The sequence below is a fragment of the Schistocerca gregaria genome, chromosome 1 (genome assembly GCF_023897955.1).
Source record: "Schistocerca gregaria isolate iqSchGreg1 chromosome 1, iqSchGreg1.2, whole genome shotgun sequence".
Taxonomy (NCBI): domain Eukaryota; kingdom Metazoa; phylum Arthropoda; class Insecta; order Orthoptera; family Acrididae; genus Schistocerca; species Schistocerca gregaria.
Window position 1 is genome coordinate 1,126,287,823 of NC_064920.1, and position 20,136 is coordinate 1,126,307,958.

General features: G+C 38.0%; 1 protein-coding gene across 8 annotated transcripts in view; it reads left to right on the top strand.

The window, feature by feature from the left end:
* The window catches only part of LOC126283947 (rab GTPase-binding effector protein 1), a 188,991-nt gene that overhangs the window by 159,741 nt on the left and 9,114 nt on the right, over positions 1-20,136 (top strand). For all 8 annotated transcript variants that reach the window (XM_049982393.1, XM_049982375.1, XM_049982384.1 and 5 more), the window contains 2 exons: positions 9,520-9,655; positions 18,459-18,686. In XM_049982393.1, coding sequence (XP_049838350.1) covers positions 9,520-9,655; positions 18,459-18,686 — 364 coding nt within the window. The remainder of the gene's footprint in view (positions 1-9,519; positions 9,656-18,458; positions 18,687-20,136) is intronic.

Here is a 20,136-nt window from a genome sequence, read left to right on the forward strand (position 1 = left end):
TGTTTAGATGGTAGAGAGGAGGATAAATATTTTCCTTAGACTCTTCAGTGTTATGGATATTCCTTTTACCGTTCTAAAACTTAAAGTGTATACATAACTAAGTTTCTGTTTGTAAATTATTACAAAGAATTATATTTACATGTTTTCAGCACTGGGTGTTCAGTAAATTGTTTCTGGGTGGCCAGTTTTACCTGGGATTTAAAATTTTATGGTTGCTAAGTTGGGTGAGGGAGGTCAAGGAACAGACATATTTATGGGGATTGTATTTGGGATGTTGCATCAAAGACAGTGTATCAGCTATCCCCTGCAGTGACACACAAAATAATACCAAATTCAGACTGCTGCCAGATTCAGGAACACTTTGAGGTATTCTGAGTACATATTCACTGAAGAGCCAAAGAAACTGGTACACCTGCCTAATATCGTGTAGGGCCCCCACAATAATGCAGAAGTGTCATACCATGATATTGGAATGGAATGGACTCGATTAATGTCTCAAGTAGTGCTGGAGGAAATTGACACAATGAACGCTGCGGGCTGGCCGTAAATGTGTAAGAGTGTGAGAGGGTGGAGATTTCTTCTGAACAGCACATTGCAAGGCATCCCTGATTTGCTCAATAATGTTCATGTCTCGGGATTTAGGTGTCCAGCAGAAGTTTTTAAACTCAGAAGACTGTTCCTGGAAACACTTTGTAACAATTCTGGATGTGTGGGGTGTCACATTGTCCTGCTGGATGGCACAAGGACATTGAAATGAGCAATGGACATGAATGGATGCAGGTGATCAGACAGGATGCTTACATACATGTTACCTGTCAGAGTAGTATCTAGACGTATTAGGGGCCCCATATCAAACACCAATTGCACACACCCCACACCAGTACATAGCCTCTACCAGCTTGAACAGTCCCCTGCTGACAAGCAGGGTTTGTGGATTAATGAGTTTGTCTCCATTCCTGACATGTCCATCTATTTGATACCATTTGAAATGAGACTCATCTAACCAGGCACCTTTTTTTCCAGTTATCAACAGTCCAGTCCAGTCTCTCAGCTACCCATGACAGAATGATTACAAAGAGCAACAAAGAACACCGTCTGTATCAAGATGGGTCATGGCAACAGGGGCAATATCTGTTCGTGTGTAACAAGACCTCAAATATAGGGCTCAACCACCAGCCATAATGTGTCAGAAATGTAGTTGCAGCCTGTTCAAATTACTGACTATGCAAGCTAATGATTTTGTTACGTACCCAATGGCACGCTATACCACAATGCTAGGCACTGGACTCGTATAACAATGTACTTTCCTGTTCAAGCCTCTACATGTAAGTAGATTTTGTGTTGCTTTATGCTGAAATGAGACGTGTGAAAACGTAACAAGGTATCATTTGTGTGTCAAAAGTTGTTGATTGAACCACTATTGGTGTATCTTCCTCTTCTCTGCATCAGGGGAAATCACAACATTGGTTACCCCACTGACACTGTATGATGCTCCAGACGTCGTTACACTGTCTGTGTGGATCTATGTTTGGCTGCAAATGAGCCTATTTTGTGACTCAGGATAAATGATGTAACTCTGCATTAGCAAACAAATTGTAAGTCTATCCTAGGTAGCCACTGAGATCCTGCACGGCATTGAGTGTGGCTCTGTAGAACCCATCAGTTTCCAGTTCAAAAGACAGTCGTTGCGCTAGTAAAATTAACTCCCAAAAGGTGGCTTCCTTCCAAAACTTACTGGAATTCTGATTTAATCACTCAAAGAGGCTTCTGATATGAATAATTTGAATTTGCGCCAATTTATGAGTGGAGCTCTAGCGGTGATGATAAGAAAACAAAGATTTCAGACTTCTCCAGTTTATTTATGTATTTTATTTTATAATACCAAAAATGTTGAGCAATAAATTCCACATTGCTTGAGGGTTAATTTCTCCTGTAGGAAAGTTATGTCAAAAAATGGAAATCTTTCACACTTTTCAAAAAACAACCGTTTTGTCACTATAAAACATACAGCATCTGAAAATTGGCCAGTGCTACACAAAATTTTATAGGAGAATAGTTGCAGAACAACAAATTGTGTCTTCAGAAAGACAGTGACTAGAAACCTAGCTGGTAAATAAATACTTCCATTAGTTAGTTATATGTAAATCACATTACTAATGACTAACATCAACTTTCTACTTTAAATTGAATGAATTTTTGAGTATTCACTTTTTTATTTTTGTTATTGGTACGTAATCCCTAATCTACTCGTTATCATAACAGTAGTTTTGAAAACTATGAAATTAGCAGAATAATGTTATGTAAGTAAAAAAAAGTTGTTTACAAGGGTATTAGTGAAAAGAAAAATGTTTGGTGTATTAATTGTTGTTTTATGATTAAAGAAACTTAATTCATTTAACAGTAAATTGAGTTACATATGTTTTTACAAATTTGTGTTACAGTAATACAATATTACTTCTTTACATGCTTGGAGAATGCGACTCCTAATGACATTAACTCTGATTCTTCTGTTTTAATATCCTCGGTGGGATCTCTTCTTCCTTCCATTATTTCACTATCTATATCACATTCATCAATGTTAGTAACCGGAATGTCAGTTGCAACATTGGTACAGGATTGGCTTTTTCATAGTTTGCAAATGATGGAATACTTAATGTTGTTTTTATTCTCGGAACAACTTCCATGGCATCCTATGTCGCATGTGCACACCTAAATGATTTTCAACAGATGCACAGTTGCTGCTTCTTTAATAGTGGGAACTGGCAAGAAGCTGAATTTTGAAACCTTCCAGTCATATTACAGTGAATTTAGTGGATAGTTTTTCCTATTTTGTACCTGCAAATATGTCCTCAGGTAATGCTGTCAAGGAGCTGCTTCTAGAGGAGGCAAAGAGGCGAGGTTCAATGATTTATTTGGTGTACATTTTTCAACAGTTTGATACTGAAGCACATTTAATGGCTTTGTTTCATCTTTGCAGTACCATGCTGCTATGAACTTCTGCACAGCCTCATTGGTCTCATCATCAGTAGCACCGGAATTGCTGAATAACTCGGCTGCTTTCTGTAGGTGGTTATTTGTCTGCAGTGCCATGAGAAGTTTTTTTTTCCATTACAAAAAAAGCAAAAGTCATGTTGCACCCACTGAAGGCATGTAGGAACATAATGCTATTCAATACTTGAGACAACTTGAACTTTAGATGGCTGTAGACTACATTGCCACGTCTGCCTTTGCCTGGCTTCAGTAGAAAAAAGTTGGAGGACAGTAGAGTTGAAGTAGTCATAATCAGAAGCAGGTTGGTGTCCTCCCAAATGACAACAACACAGTGTGCTTGAGTAATGTCAACAGCAGCTGCTACAATTAGAGTATTCACATCCTCAACAGCTTGCTTAATGTTGAAGTGCTCCTGCACACACAACAGCCAACTCCAGCATCTTGGGCTAGAATGCAACATCACGTGGGATGCAGGCAGCAATCTGGAAGGTGTGGGAAACAGGAAAGGATAGTATTGTATGATTGAGGAGATAGATGAATGCGGTCTAGTGGAATGTGCAGGTACTAGACTGCCAACAGGTGCAGTGTGAATAGGTTGTGGAGCAAGGAGGTGTGTGTACGTTGGGAGGGGGGGGGGGGGGGTGGATGGGTTGGCAGAGGGCTACAAATTAACAGGGTGGGAGATGGAAATGGGGAGGAGATGATAGGACAGAGAGGGTGGAAACTGTTGGGTTGATAGTATATTACTCTAGGCTGAGGCTGGGATAATTAAGGGAGCATAGAATGTGTTGTAAAGATAACTCCCATTTGTGCAGTTCAGAAAAGCTGGTGGTGGAGGATCCAGATGGCTCGGCTAGTGAAGCAGCCACTGAAATCAGTGTGTGTTATGTTCAGCTGCATGTTGTGCCACGGGATGATCTACTTTGCTCTTGGCCATAGTTTGACCGTGGTAATTGTTTACCTATCATGCCCTGAATTGAGGGATATCCTACCTGATGTACTTCCCATCCCTCCTAAAGTGGTGTTCTGTCAGCCACCCAACCTCAGCAATATTGTAATCCATCACTAAACCAGTCCCAATACCAACCCCTTACCACAAGTATCATATACCTGTGAAAGACCCGGATGCAAAATCTGCCCAGTCCAACCACCCAGCACGTCCTACTCCAGTCCTGTCACAGGTTTATCCTACCCTATCAGTGGCCAGGGCAACTATGAAAGCAGCCATGTCATTAACAGTTCTGCTGCAATCGTTGCACAGCTTTTCATATTGGTATGACTACTAACCAGATGACCACGAAGATGAAAGACAAAAGATTATTCTGCGGCACAACATGCAGCTGAAGGTAAAACACTTGATTTCAGTGGCTGCTTCACTAGCCGAACAATCTGGATCCTTTCCTCCAGAACAAGCTTTTCTGAACAGCGCAGATGGAAGTTATCCTTAAAACACATTCTCCTCACCCTTAATTATCCCGGCTTCAGCCTTCAATAACATACTGTCCCCACACCCTCCACCCAACAATTTCCACCCTTTCTGTCCTGTCCTGCCATCTCCCCTTGGTTCTCGTCTCCCACCGTGTTTATTTGCGCCTTCTGCCAACCCATCCACCCGTCCTTCCCCCATCCTCATGGTTTTTTGTTCCTTTTTTCCCCACCTCCTTGCCCCTCAACCTCCTGATGCTGTGTCTGTTGGCAGTGTAGTCCCTGCACATTCCACCAGACAACATTCATCTCTCTTCCCAATTGTACACTACTATCCCCACGCCTTCCAGATTGCTGCATCCCATGTGATGTTGCATTCCGGCCAGAGATGCTGGAGTTGTCACGTGTGTGTGTGTGTGTGTGTGTGTGTGTGTGTGTGTGTGTGTGTGTGTGTGTGTGTGTTTTACTGGTGAAGGCTGTGGCCAAAAGCTACTTGGGATCGTCAATCTATCTTTTCCTACATTGTTGATATTCCTATACGGAGTTTCCATTGTTTGATTCTGTTTCTTCTTTGATATTTCACAGTTTGATGCTCTACAACTTTTACCATTTAAAATTTTGCATCAAGTTCATCACTTCTCAGATGCTGCATATGTCTAAGCCTTGAAACGGGTTTTATGAAACTTGGGAAAAATTGATGTTTTCTGACATGGCTTTTCTGTATGAAAAGTTAATCAAATAGTAGAGTTCGTGTACCCAATCAATGCAGAACTTAATGCCCTACATTTCTGGTAACGTTAGATTTTTTGTGGGTAAAGGCTTAGCTTGGTGAAGGGGGAAGTCTGAAATTTGTGTATGTGTGTGTGTGGGGGGGGGGCTTTTTTTTTCTCCTCCAGAGATGAAGCTCCACTCAGAAAACAGGACAAATTCAGATTATTCATATCAGAGCCTTGCTTGAATAATCAAAACAGTTTCCAGAGTTCCACTAATTTTTGGAAGACAGAACACCGGTTTTCTTGGCCTATCATGGGATCCTGACAAATGTCTCAGAAGGCCACAGGCAGAGGCTGTCAAACTTTGATACATACTGGTAGCTGTGTCTCCTTCCTTTCTTCTTCTTCTTCTTCTTCTTCTTCTTCTTCTTCTTCTTCCAATCTCTGCCTTCCTGTACAGTTTTTACCCTCTACAGCTCTCTCTAGTACCATCAAAGCTATTCCCTGATGTCTTAACAGATATCGTATCACCCTGTCCCTTCTTCTTGCAATTGTTTTCCGTATTTTCCTTTCCTTACCCATTCTGCGGAGGACCTCCTCATTCTTACTTCGTCAGTCCACGTAATTTTTCTGTAGCATCACATCTCAGATGCTTTGATTTTCTTCTGTTTGTTTTCCCAGTCCTTGTTTCACTACCATATGATGCTGTGCTCCAAATGTACATTCTGAGCCATTTCTTCCTCAAATTGATGCCTACGTTAGATACTAGTAGACTTCTGTTGACCAGGAATGCCCTTTGTGCCAGACAAAGTCTGCTTTTTTGCCCTCCTTTCTCCGTGTCTCTTGGGTTATTTTGCTGCTTAGATAGCAGAAGTCCTTAACTTCAGCTACTTCACAATAACCTATGTTGATGGTAAGTTTCTTGTTCTTTTCATTTCTCCTACTTCTCATTACTTCGTTTGTTCTTTATTTCCCATCCGTATTCTGTACTCATTAGACTGTTTGTTCCAGTCAACAGATTGTATAATATTTCTGCATTTTCAATAAGGATAGCAATGACATTAGTGGATCTTATCACTGATTTATTTTCAAGTTGAATTTTAATCCCACTCTTGAACCTTTGTTATTGCTTCTTCGATGTAAAATTGAGTAGCAATGGCGAAAGACTACCGTATTTACTCGAATTTAAGCCACACTTTTTTTCCGATTTTTGTAGTCCAAAAAACTGCCTGTGGCTTAGAATCGAGTGCAAAGCAAGCAAAAGTTCTGAAAAATGTTGGTAGGTGCCGCCACAACTAACTTGTGCCATCGAATATATGTAGCGCTATACAGGCATGCTTTGTAGGCACAAAGATAAATACTGGCGCCAAAACCTCTGTGTCAGTAAATAAATTAAAAAAAAAAGTGGAAGAAGAGTTTTTTTTTTCTCCGCCCCGAGTTTCGACCACTGCATTGTCATACATTATCCAACGAAGTAAATACAAATTCCGTATTGTTTATCTTCGAATGTAGCAGAATTTCAATGTACTACGAAAATCCAACTGGCAAGATTGGGATATGGCCAACTCTACGTTCTGAATTTTTTCCTACCTGTGAGAAGAGATGGTTGCTAATAGGAACCTGATGAAATGTGAATCACATACAGTATTCTCTTCACCATAAGAATAATAGAAATATAAAATTTTTGCCATGTATTCTTTCGTGTTTGCTGCTATCTTATTTAAATTCTGTCTGCCTAATAAACTACGAAAGTAGAGTAAGACAACAGCAAATGTGGAAGAATATACAAATCGTGTCATGTTTATATTCATATTATTCTTATGCCTAATAATGAGACAGTCAGAAATGAAGTACGGCAACTGACTAGCTTTTTAAGTCTAATATGACTCAAATTTCTGTGCAGAATTTGATGTACTAAAGAAGCGGCCGCAAAGATTTTCAAACGGAGAAAAATTTTCGCCTAACTCTCTTTCAGAACATGTTTTATCATACGCAGACTATTATTTGGTTCTTGTTGATCATTATCAAAGAAAGCAGCAGTGTAAGTAACAACAAATAGCAGTCTCTTGCCATCGTTTCGCTAATGAAAAGATTACTCTCTCTCTCTCTCTCTCTCTCTCTCACCCCCCCCCCTTTTTTTTTTTTTTTTTTTTTTTTTTTTTTTTGTGTGTTGTAAGCAGCGGTGGCGCGTACAAAAGCAAGCCATGCCGCGAGCGGCGAAAGGCCGTAAACACGAACTATCAGAATGCGACCAACAATGCATGACACAGTACATTAATGCATTTTCAGCTTAAAGTGACGTAAGCACCTATAACAAAGAAAACGGCACTTATCAGATTAAAACAAAATCAGCTATCGATTCAAACCAGACGAAGCACGTGAAAAAGGAAGGTTACCCGTATAAATACGGACGGAGTGCCTGACACATAGCAATGGCTATCTGGTAAAGCTTCACTGCTAAGCTTATGACTAGAACCAAACTACTGTATCTGTATCATCATTCATTCGACCTAAATTATGTCTCATATGACAATGGATCAACTTTGTTTCGATTTGGAGCTGCTGCCTAAAACTCTTCTCTCTCCTTGAATTTTGAGTCTCAAATCTCAGGTGCGGCTTACATTCGGGAAATTTTTTTTTCCTTTATTTCGAGCCTCATTTTTTAGGTGCGGCTTAGATTTGAGTAAATACGGTACATTCCTGTCTTACACATTTTTTAATCTCAGCACTTTGTTCTTGTCTTCCAGTGTTATTGTTCGCTCTTGGTTCATGTACGTTTTGTATATCACCCATCTTTCGTTATAGCTTACCCCTATTTTTCTTAGGATTTTGAACATCTTGTACCAGTTTACACTGCTGAATGCTTTTCCAGGTCGACAAATCCTACAACTTTCTTGATTTTGTTTCAGTCTTGCTTCCATTATCAACATCATTAGACAAGTCCTCCCCTTCTTAGAGGCCTTCAATGTTCTCATTCCAGTCATCCACACTCTGCTCTGCATTTAACAGTGGAGTGCCCATTGCAGCACTTTTAATGTTACCACAGCTGTTTTAATTTCACCGAAGCTAATTTTAATTTTTCAGTATGCCTAGTCATCCTTCTGACAATCATTTTGTTTTCAGGTTCTTCACATATTTTGTGCAGCCATTTCAACTTAGCTTCCCTGCACATCATATTTATTTCGTTCCAGAGGGACTTGTACGTCTGTATTCCTGAATTTCCCTGTACATTTTTGTGCTTCCTTCTTTTGTTGATCAGCCATTATTTCCTTGCAGTTAGCTTCCTTTTTCCTAAGTTTTTTTTTCTATCTTCCATTTATCCCCTTTTTAGAGATGTCCCTTCTTCAACTGAATTGCCTACTGAGCTATTCATTATTGCATAATTGATAACATCAGAGAATTTCATGTATACATCTTCATTCCATAGTATTTCCGCATCCCACTGCTTTACACATTGAATCTTCCTGACTAATCTATTAAAGTTCCCACTACTCTTCATCATTACTAAATTATGCTCTGTGTTAGATATCTGCTCCTGGGTACATCTTACAATCCAATATATGATTTTGGCATATCTATCTGACCATGATGTTATCTAATTGGAATCTTTGGGTATCTCCTCATGTGATTCTTCAACAGAGTATTTACGATTACTAACTGAAATTTATTGCAGAACTCTCATGTTAACATTTGATGCCCACACTCCTCTCGTGATCCAGACACGAAGCATATCAGCTCTGTCTTCAGTTTACCATATGAATCTTGTATAGGTGGTGTGATTAGATCTTCAACTTTGGCATGACACTGTTTCTTAAAGCACCCAAGGAGTAGGTTAAAAATTATGTGGTCAATCACAACAGTTTGTACTACTTCTTGTAGTATATGAAGGCTTAATCATGTTGGGATCACCACTGTCAGAGTGGCTATGGCAACAGCTGTCCAAACTATTTACGTGGATGTGTTCAGGTAAATCAGCCTTGATAGCACACAAATTATTGGCACTTCTGTAACTGTAAAAACAAACATTTATTAACAAATACATGTGAAAATTAAGCAAGACATTGAGGCTTATAAAATGCAATAAATTAATGCTACGCATGATGTGTGTCTTTTAACAAAGAAGTTATCACTCTCTACTCCTCATGGAGAGTTGATAACTATATAACTGCCAACATCAAACAAATATGGCTTCTGGTGGCTGGTCTGTGAACTCATTGATGGTTATGGAACACAGTAGGCGACGGTCTTATTCACCACAAAATAGTTACAATCATAGATGTAGTGGAACTGAAATATTTATTTGGAACATGTAGTCATATTAGCATAATATTAATGGAGTTAAATTTCAAAGTTTAAATTCATCATAAATGTGAAACCATATTTGTTCCAGAAAAAAATTGGAGCATTATGAAAAAGAAAGACAACGTAATCATGAAAAACAAGGGAAACTGGAAACTGCTTTGACTGGAAGCCAGCGTATGGTGACAGATCTGAAGAAAAAATTGGTGGAATTGGAAAAAGATAAGGTTGTTATAAATACTAACAAATTTTAGTGTATTGTCTCCATTTATGAAATATGAGGAGTTAATGTTGCTGTACAGTAGACTTGGTGTAATAAGTGCAATGATTTATTCACATGGCATATTACAAATTTTTGCCGGTTATGTTGCTTACGATGTATGTGTTGTTATCTTAATATTTTCCTAGGTGAAACTTTGTCATATATTGGTGAGTTTGGTGCTCATGTTGAATAGGTTTCATATTTCTTGTGTCGCTCATTATAGAATATATGAATGTTAAGCTCAACTATGGTACTTCACTTGCATAATTACATCATGAAGCTGAATTGACTAAATCATTTCTGTAAGAAAGTGAAATGAAATTCTGTTAGATACGTATTCCACTTACACTTTCTAGGTAAAATCTGACGTCTAACTTTAAGAAATAGATGTATCTTCATCCTGCAAAAGAATAAAGGAAGCTATCTCAAAATTTTGTAGAGGGGGGAGGGGAATGTTCAAAGCAACAAGACCGTCTAGTGCAGCTGAGCTTAGAGCTACTTGTTTTGTTAATTGTGCTTCTTGAAGCTGTGAGAGTGTATAAAAATGATCCACTCTCTGTTAACTTGGAACAAAACTCCATTTATTGAAGAGTAAAAAAAATATGTCCAATCACTTACATTAGTGAGATGATGTCTTACGTAAGTGTAATGTCACCCTTTACACACTGGGAAGGCTAACAGAGATTAAGTAGTAGAGCTGAAATTGTAACTAAGTACAATTACACAGAGAATGAAAGAAAGGCAAACACTGTTGCTGTAGAATCATCTGTGGCAGTGTGTGCAGTTTAATTTGACTGTGCGACGACCATCACATGGCGGATGACAATGATATTTCGCTACAAGACTATATGCAGTTGGGAGATACATCCAATACATTGTGTCTGGGGAGATACTGCAGTATAATATAAGAGGGTAAACTGTAGTGCTCCTATTTGTGCCTCATTCGTGTTCATGTACTCAGTCTGCATTTCCCTTATTTTTGACCTCGTGAAAACAATCTTTGCCAATTGTAATCACTTAGTCTTTCAGTAACATTTATTACATGGAATTTTGTCAGTTGTAATCATCATCATAATCATCATCTCCTCTCAGTTTCTTTGGAAATCCTGGATCTTTTATAGTGCGAGTAGTCTTGTTTATGCCAACATATGGGTATTTGGTTAGATTAGGGAATCTCTAGGCCTACTTATAAAAGCTGGCATTTGTATCATAAGATTTTGTTTTTAGTCTATGGTTTTATTCATGTTTTCTATGCCTAGTGTTTCACCTCTTTCTGAGGGAAGCACTGTCAATGATTATGTAGGTATATGTAAATTTCTGTCAAAAACAAGTATTTCAGTCACTTTACTGGTATTCCTTTCAAAATTTTTACTAGCTCAAGATGTCCTCCTATAAAAGCATTTGTTTATACAATGCAGCTTAAATTCTTGCAGGGCCTTATTACAAAAAAATCCTTAACCAAGATCATGAATCTGACAAAGCTGACTTCTGGTTCCTATTTTATTAAATATGCTGATAATGAATTATTCTTTTGCTTCTTGTTAGAACAGCACCATATTTCACCTTTAATTTTACAAAAAATGTTGAACATGAATTAAAATTATAAATTACACTAGATTAGAGGAGGTTCAGTTCAGTTTTCTTTCCATAGACTCAAAAAGGAGATGCTTCTCATGGGTGTGGAACATGTCAGAAAGTGTAACACAAAAACATAGAAATTTGTAAAATAATACGCGCTTCCCTGATCATTTGTCAGGATATTGTCGAGATATGTGAATACATTACAGTAAACTGGAACTGCTAATACTTACTGGATTAATACACTGTCAGAATGAAACATAGTTATCCACTTTTAATTAATTTATCATACATAAAATACCTAATTTTGACTGTTGTGACCAAGTGCTGTCAAAACTGAATCTAAGAAACATTTTTACTTACACTGGTCCAACAGTCCCTGCTAAGACATTCATCCATAGATTAGGAGTAGTTGCCTATCAAAAAGTCTTTCAGACTCAATTCAAATTGTGCTTTATCTGAAACAAAGTTTTTAATCGTTGCTGGCAATTGATTGAAAATGCGTGTTCCTGAATATTGGACCTTATTTTGAATCAAAGTAATTTGACTTAAGGTCTTATGTGGAGTGTTCTTATTGCTAGTATTGATACTATGTATTGAGCTATTGATTGGAAATAGAGGCATGTTATTTGTAAGTATTTTTTTAAGGAATAAATATACTGAGAGGTAGTGGTTATAATACCCAGTTCCTTGAACTGGTTTCTACATGATGATCTTGAATTTGCACCACACATGAGTCTTATTAAATGCTTCTGCACTCTAAAAACTTTTTCTCGGTTTTATTAGTTATCCCAGAATGTGATCCCATATGACATAATAGAATGAAAGTAAGTAAAGTGTGCAAGGCTTTTTTTATATTTATATCTCCTACATCTGACATCATTTGCATTACAAATACAGACTTGTTTAGGCACTTTAGCAATTCTGTGGTATGCCTTCACCAACTGATTTTATTATCGAGTTGTAATCCCAGAAATTTAACACTGTCAACCTCTTAGATCTGCATGTCTTCGTATGTCATACACAAGCTGGAAGGAAATCTCTTACAGGTTATGAACTGCATATAGTAGGTCTTTTCAAAGTTTAATGACAGTGAATTAGCTTTCAATCATTTATTATTGTTGGTGAAAATTGATTAGCAGCCATTTCTAAGTCTATACTTATTGCAATATTTTTGCATCATCTGCAGACAAAACAGAATTAGCATCTGTCACTTTAACAGACAAGGGATCATTAATTTATACAAGAAAAAGCAAATGGACCCAAGACAGTACCTTGATAAACACCATATGTGATTAATTTCCAATCAGTCATACAGTCAAAGGCTTTTGACAGCTCACAGAAAATTCCGGTAACCTCAATTTCTTATCTAATGAACTAAGTACATTCTCACTGTATTTGTTAGTAGCCTTCTTTGTACCAGAACCTTTAAGGTACCCTAACTGTGACTTTGACAATACGATATTCACAGTCAGATACTTAAGAAGATTGTTAAACACAACCTTTCCAAATATTTTTCAAAAAGTCAGCAAAAGTGGAATTGGTCAATAGTTTAATGGTACCTCTTTATCCTCCATCTTGTAAAGAGAGCTAACTTCAGCATATTTTAGCCAGTCTGGAAATGTGCCGCTGAAAAAGAGATTGACTACACAGATAACTTAAGATAGAACCAACTCATATGAGCACTCTGGTTAACTGCATTGGTATGTCATGATAACCACTAGAGTACTTTGATTGTAAAGATTTTATGATGGATGATACTTCTTTGGGAGAAGTGAGTATCAGTTCCATTTTACCGAAATTACTGAGTGAGGTGGTGCAATGGTTAGCACACTAGACTCGCATTCAGCAGGACAGCAATTCAAACCCTCGTCCGGCCATCCTGGTTTAGATTTTCCATAATTTCCCTAAATCACTTCATGCAAATGATGTGATGGTTCCTTTGAAAAGGCACTGCTGACTTCCTTCCTAATCTGATGGGCTGATGGCCTCGCTGTTTGGTCCCCTCCCCACAAATCTAGCACAACTACAACAACTACTACTACTACTACTGAAGTTATTTATAGAGACTGGTTTCAGATATTCCACTGCACTCTGTCCTGAACCTAATAAACCCAATCTGTCAGTAACAGAAACAATGAACTTGTTTAAAAGGTTTGCAGCACTACATGCACTTTTTAGAAATATCTCATTTATATTTAGTGCTATCTGCTCCTGTTCCTTTCTGGCCCCACCAGTCTGCTTCCTCACTATATCCCATATAGTTTTTATTTTGTTCCCTGATATAATTATCTTTTTCTCATTTTAAAGCGGCTTGGATTTCTGGAGTACTTCTTTCAGTATTTTGTTGTAGTCTTAGTAATGCATTACAGTGTTAACATCAGAGCTGTTCCTAGATAGTAATTATTGTTTCGTTTTTGTCCCACATGATACCTTTATTCGTTGTGTAATCTATGGTTTATTTTGAGAGTTCTGTTTGATTTATGTTTATGGGAAAACAGTTTTCAAATGAGGAAGTAACTTTATTAATGAATGCTTTGTATTTCCCATTTTAGTCAGAAATATTGTAAACATATATTCAGTTCATGTCTTTGAGCAATTTCCTATTCCTCTAAATTTTTTGCTGATTTATTACCCTCCTGATTCAATAGACTTTATATCCCGGCAAGTTTCAACATTTAACATATGGTGCTGCATGTCATGACTACATAGCCCATTTACTATTGGTTTTGTGATGTGGCTTTCTTCCCTAGATTTGTCTACAAAGATATTATCAATAACAGTTCCAGAACATTTACATACCCCAGTTGCAAAGTTGACAGTCGGAATTAAATTGTATGACAGCGTTACTGATTGTAGTAATTGTTCACTGTCGGAGCTCTTCAATAAATCTGCATTAAAATCACCAGCAGCCGCTGTTTCCTTGTTTTTTATTGTGATATGGGCAACAAAGCTTCCAGTTTGTTTATGAACAGGTTAAAGTTTTCGAAGGTGTTCTGCACATACATACTATTATAAAGGACTTATTAAGAAATACTACTTCAGTTGCACAAGCTTCTAAGTGCTGCTCCGAGAGAAATTTATTATCGGTATTCTTGAAATTGAAACAATTTATGACAAATGTGGCAACTCCTCCTTTCTCCATATTCCCCTTGCAGAAGTAAGAGGCTAACTTAAATCCTGAAACATTTAACATATCTATACCAGTTGTCACTTGATGTTCAGAGAGACAGTTTATATCAGCTGGCTTACTCAACTCTAATTCTTTACTCAACCTTCGGATATTCTGATGCAGTAAGGTTAGCTGATCTTGTGCATTGACTGAATTAAAACTGAATAAACATAATTTTTCTACCAATTTCTGAACATATTCAGTTTCAGTTAAAAGCTGTTTGCATTAATTGTGTATATTAAAATCAAACAATGCAAAATATAGGATGGAATGTAACAATACGAGAGAAGGAAAGTAGTTACTCGCCATATAGCAGAGATGCTGAGCTGCAATAGACACAATAAAAAGGTTCACACTATCATAGGTTTCGACCATTAAGGCCTTGCCTTTGTCAAAAAGGCCTTAATGGCTGAAAGCTATAATAGTGTGAATCTTTTTATTGTGTCTATTGCAGATCAGCATCTCCGCTATATGGTGAGTAGCAACATTCCTTCTCTCGTATTGTACTTTCACCACATGTGATTGTGCCGCCACTGGAGGAGAGGATTAACGTGGGTTTCAGTGAAAAGAGAAAAGGTATACCAGAATAGAAATCAATAGAGGCACATCAGTCACAAAGTTCTTATCTGCCTTGCGGGAAGGAAATCCTGGTGATGAGGTAGCTTTAAAGTTACCATATTTTCAATTTTTTTCAACTGAGTGTTATAAGTAGCACAGTCAAATGGGTTATAGAGGTCACAAAAATTTCAGCTAATATGTTTTGTTGTTTAAAGATTTTACTCAGTAGTTAATGAACTAATAGGCGTCAAGAACTTTCAGAAAGCACAATTATGACATATACAGTATCTTACTTTTGCAGATTCCAAGATGTTGAATAACACATTAAACTTTGGAAAAAGTAATTAGTACTTTCATATACATATCTACAAAATATCATACCCTTTATGCCAAAAGAATGAATCAGCATTGATCTAGTTTTGACATAAAAGTGACTGAATGTTTCACTGCCTTAAAAATCAATGTTGGTGATTTAAGATCTTGATTTGAATCTGATTTATTGTTACCACTTTCACAGATGGTGAGATAAGAGATTAATAATTATTCCTTTCTCCCCTTGGGAGGTGGTGGGGTAATTGTAAATTGAGTGTTCTGCAATTATCAAGGTATGCTGAATTTACTAGAAGTAAACCAGTTATACGGGATACCAGTTCCAATTTTATTACTTCAAAATAAACAAAGAGATTAAATCGACAGTAAAACTGTAAGGCAACAATCTGATCCACAGAAACCTCTTTAGTATCTGGTTCAGGTGTATGTCATGCACCGTTTCGACACACAGAAAATGGTTGTAATATTACTGATATTTCCTCATACTTGTCTTGTTTCTCATATATTATGAGGAGGATACTTAAGATTTTCTGCTGCTATCGGAAGTTTGCCATATCAAGAGACATGTTTTCTGAAAGTTGACCCTTTCTTCCTGAGGGTACTTTACTGAAGGCCCTTTCAAATTCTGTCTAACAAAACACTGAAAGAGATTTATTTTTTTCATTGTGCATTGAAATTTTGGGTATACCTTTCTGGTCATTTCTAGAGTTCACAAAATCGCTGTGCAGCATAGTTCAGGAGAAAAAAGGACGAGGATTCATCATGCAGCTTTGTATGGTTATATTGACTTTTGTTTTCTATATTAGAATGACAAATTGACTGTTAGTTTAGCTGGTTCTTCCACAGAGTGATACATTTAGACACAGATGGAGACTTCTGCTGCTGGTCACTGAATTACATGTGTTACATTTGTAAAACTGATCTTTTCTTTGGTCTACAGAACTCTGAATTGTACTCCTGGAATATTTGCCAGTGTGTTGGAAGAGATGTTGGCTTTATAATTGTTGTACATTTACATAGGGTGTACCAGGGAGAATGGTCAGTATTCAGGGATATGGTAGTAACGATCATTTGAAGCAAATATTTCATGTGGACATATGCCCTAGTCTGAATTGTTCCTGAGATACATTGTTATTTATTTTATGTATGATTTACTTACTTTGTCAGGTCTGCACACGTACAACACTTGGTAAACATTATGACATGCATTTTACAAAGTATTGACAGAAAAATAAGTATTTTTAACACATTCACATCTAAGGATTATCATACACATCACATTACAGTTGTTGCCCGGTTCATAATAAATGTTTGAATATCCCACTGTCATCTTCAATGCATTTATGTCCTCTTGGGAAAATATCTTGTGTTGCTTGTCTGAATGCCTCTGCACATTCCTTAATAAGGGCAGCAGCGTCCATGATATGACCAAGTGGTTCATTTCGAATTTACGCCTTCCATTTGTACATGTAAGACTTCATTCAGTCCCATAAACAAACATCTAATGGCATCAGGTCTGGTGATCTAGGTGACCAGCTAATTGTACTGTTACAACCAATCCAACAATCAGAGTATGTGCGGTTGAGGGTTCCCTCACACTTCTGGTAAAATATGGAGGGGCTCCGTCACGCTGGAAGTACATTGCAATCCATGTGGCTAAAGGCATGTTCTCAGGATGTCCAACAAATTAATTTTCCAAAATCTGCAAGTAATTCTTTCCTGTCATTCACTATTCTAACATGACTGGACTTATCAACCTATTACAGATCACGCTGCGCTAAACACTGATCAAAAAACAAACTTGGAAATTGGTTTCCGCTGTAGTGTGTGGATTTTCCTGCTACCATTGATGATTATTACAGTTGTTGTTGACTGCATGCTGTGTAAATGTGGTTTCATTTGTGAATAGTATTAATGGTGGACACAAGTAATGACAGTCATTTAACCAGTAACAGAATTCTAATTGTTTGGCATTGTCACCATTGTGAAGATTGTGGACCTGGAGTATGTGGTACATATGCAAGTTTTCCACATTTAATGTTAACCATACAAATGTGTCGTGGGACATTGACATGTGCAGAAAGTTACCATGTTCTGGTTATAGGACTTGGATTCACCATTTCATAGTGTGTCACTGTTCCTACACAATTTATTAAACTACACATTCAGAACAAAAATATAAACTTGGAAGAATACTTGTTCCGTGCTGCATTGTGGTGAAAACTCTGGTACTCTGCGATCAGGAATTTGATGTTTTGGAAAGCGTCAGTGGTATTTTTAAACAGCAGCACTACCATCGCACATTGACGATGGGTGAACCAAGGCTATCTCCTGTGAAAAGTTTTCTTTTACAAACCAGAAGGAAGTGGTATGTCAGCCATCAGCAAATAGGATAGAATCATCAGTTTATTTAGTTTCACAATTTGATTTTTACTTAGTTTTGTTTGGAAAAAGAAGAATTTGAGTTAATTTTGCACAGAATGTCTCTTTTTCTTGAATGTACAACAGCAGTCTTATAATATGAGAGCAATTTCACATCAGCACTTACTGAAACCTTTTTGCTGCAAGATATTTTGTTACATACAGCGTTACCAGGTGTTTTACTGCAATATGTTGTAAAAATGTATCTGGTTGACTACAAACACTTACATTTATGAGAGTGCCATTCCTTTCATACAGGATGAAGATTCCTCTAGTAATCTGCCTACTTTCATTGGTGGTCTCCTGTTAAATCATGAATTTTTCCAGTAAGAATCTGTTAAGAACTTATCCGAAAAGATGATCATTTTTTCTGAATTTAATCGGAGTCAAACTTCATTATTCCGAATAGGATTTAATATGAACAGGATTTAATTTTCTCTTGATGGTGTCATTAAATGACAAAACTCTGAGGGATTGTAGGGGGGGGGGGGATAATATTTATTTTTGTTATTATTACGATTGCAGTTACGCAATATTAGCTGAAAATTTTTACTACAGACATACATCATATGTATTGCATATTACATACGTTTTGAGAATTCCACTTGAGGTTAAAATTCTTATCTTCAACATGTATGTAAACTAAAATGCATGTTATGTAACTGATATTATGTATGTAATTAAATTGTTTGTTTTATTTGATTGTCAGGAGAAAATGGAAGGTACTATCAGTGAACTGAAGGGGCGTATAAGTTCATTGCAGCGGGAACTGACTGAAGCAGAAACTGTCCAGAAAGACTTAGTACGGCTTTCGCAGTCATTACAAGTACAACTGGAAAAAATTCGTGGTTCAGACACTGAAGTCAGATGGCAACATGAAGATGATGTTGAAGTCTGTCCAGGATGTAGACAGAATTTTACTATTGCGCGGAAAAAGGTACCTACTTCTGTAACATATAAACTACTTGTATGAAGTATTTATTCATTGTAATTATAGTCCGCCAAACAAATTCATGTAGACAGGTAATAAAAGATCTGATCTCTTTCGTTCTCTAAGGACAGTAGGATAGCGGTATGTTTCTAGGTGTTCAGCTTTTGGTTTTTGAATATCCAAATTATATTTGTCATTACAAATAAGTTCATATATTTCAATGTTAAAATGTCAGCTCAAATACCTACTTACAGTGTAAAAAACCACTATAATTTACATGTTTTGAAGGTGAAGCCATCATCATCAAAATAACAATGCAGGTGTCTCTAAAAGTGAGCAAAATAAGACATAAGCAAAAACAATAAAAGTAATAGTAATATAATGTGGCTATCTTAAGATGTGTGTCCACATCATCATCAACTGATAAAATTTGGTACCCTGGCTGTTGGCAGTGGCACATAACTGTGTGCATACACGGCTCATGTATCTTCCTGAATGCCACATCCTGCAGGCAGAAACTGAATTAACATGAGTCAGCACTTTGTGAATGTAAACGTGAAATCGAAAGAGAATACTGAAGAAACAGAGATGTATAAATATGTTGGGTAATCTAAAAATTTATATCTTGTCCTGAACAGATACCTGTGAAGTCAGTAATTAATGGATATTAAAAAAGATCCGAAAAGTTTCTGAAAAAAGTTACTAGTGCCACATGTGAGCTGTTCATTTAATGTACACTTCTGGAAATGTAAAAAAGAACACATTGACACCCGTGTGTCAGACCCACCACACTTGCTCCGGACACTGCAAGAGGGCTGTACAAGCAATGATCACACGCACGGCACAGCGGACACACCAGGAACCGCGGTGTTGGCCGTCGAATGGTGCTAGCTGCGCAGCATTTGTGCACCACCGCCGTCAGTGTCAGCCAGTTTGCCGTGGCATACGGAGCTCCATCGCAGTCTTTAACACTGGTAGCATGCCGCGACAGTGTGGACGTGAACCGTATGTGCAGTTGACGGACTTTGAGCGAGGGCGTATAGTGGGCATGCGGGAGGCCGGGTGGGCGTACTGCTGAATTGCTCTACACGTGGGGCGTGAGGTCTCCACAGTACATCGATGTTGTCGCCAGTGGTCGACGGAAGGTGCACGTGCCCGTCGACCTGGGACCGGACCGCAGCGACGCACGGATGCACGCCAAGACCGTAGGATCGAACGCAGTGCCGTACGGGACCGCACCGCCACTTCCCAGCAAATTAGGGACACTGTTGCTCCTGGGGTATCGGCGAGGACCATTCGCAACCGTCTCCATGAAGCTGGGCTACGGTCCTGCACACTGTTAGGCCGCCTTCCGCTCACGCCCCAACATCGTGCAGGCCGCCTCCAGTGGTGTCGCGACAGGCGTGAATGGAGGGACGAATGGAGACGTGTCGTCTTCAGCGATGAGAGTCGCTTC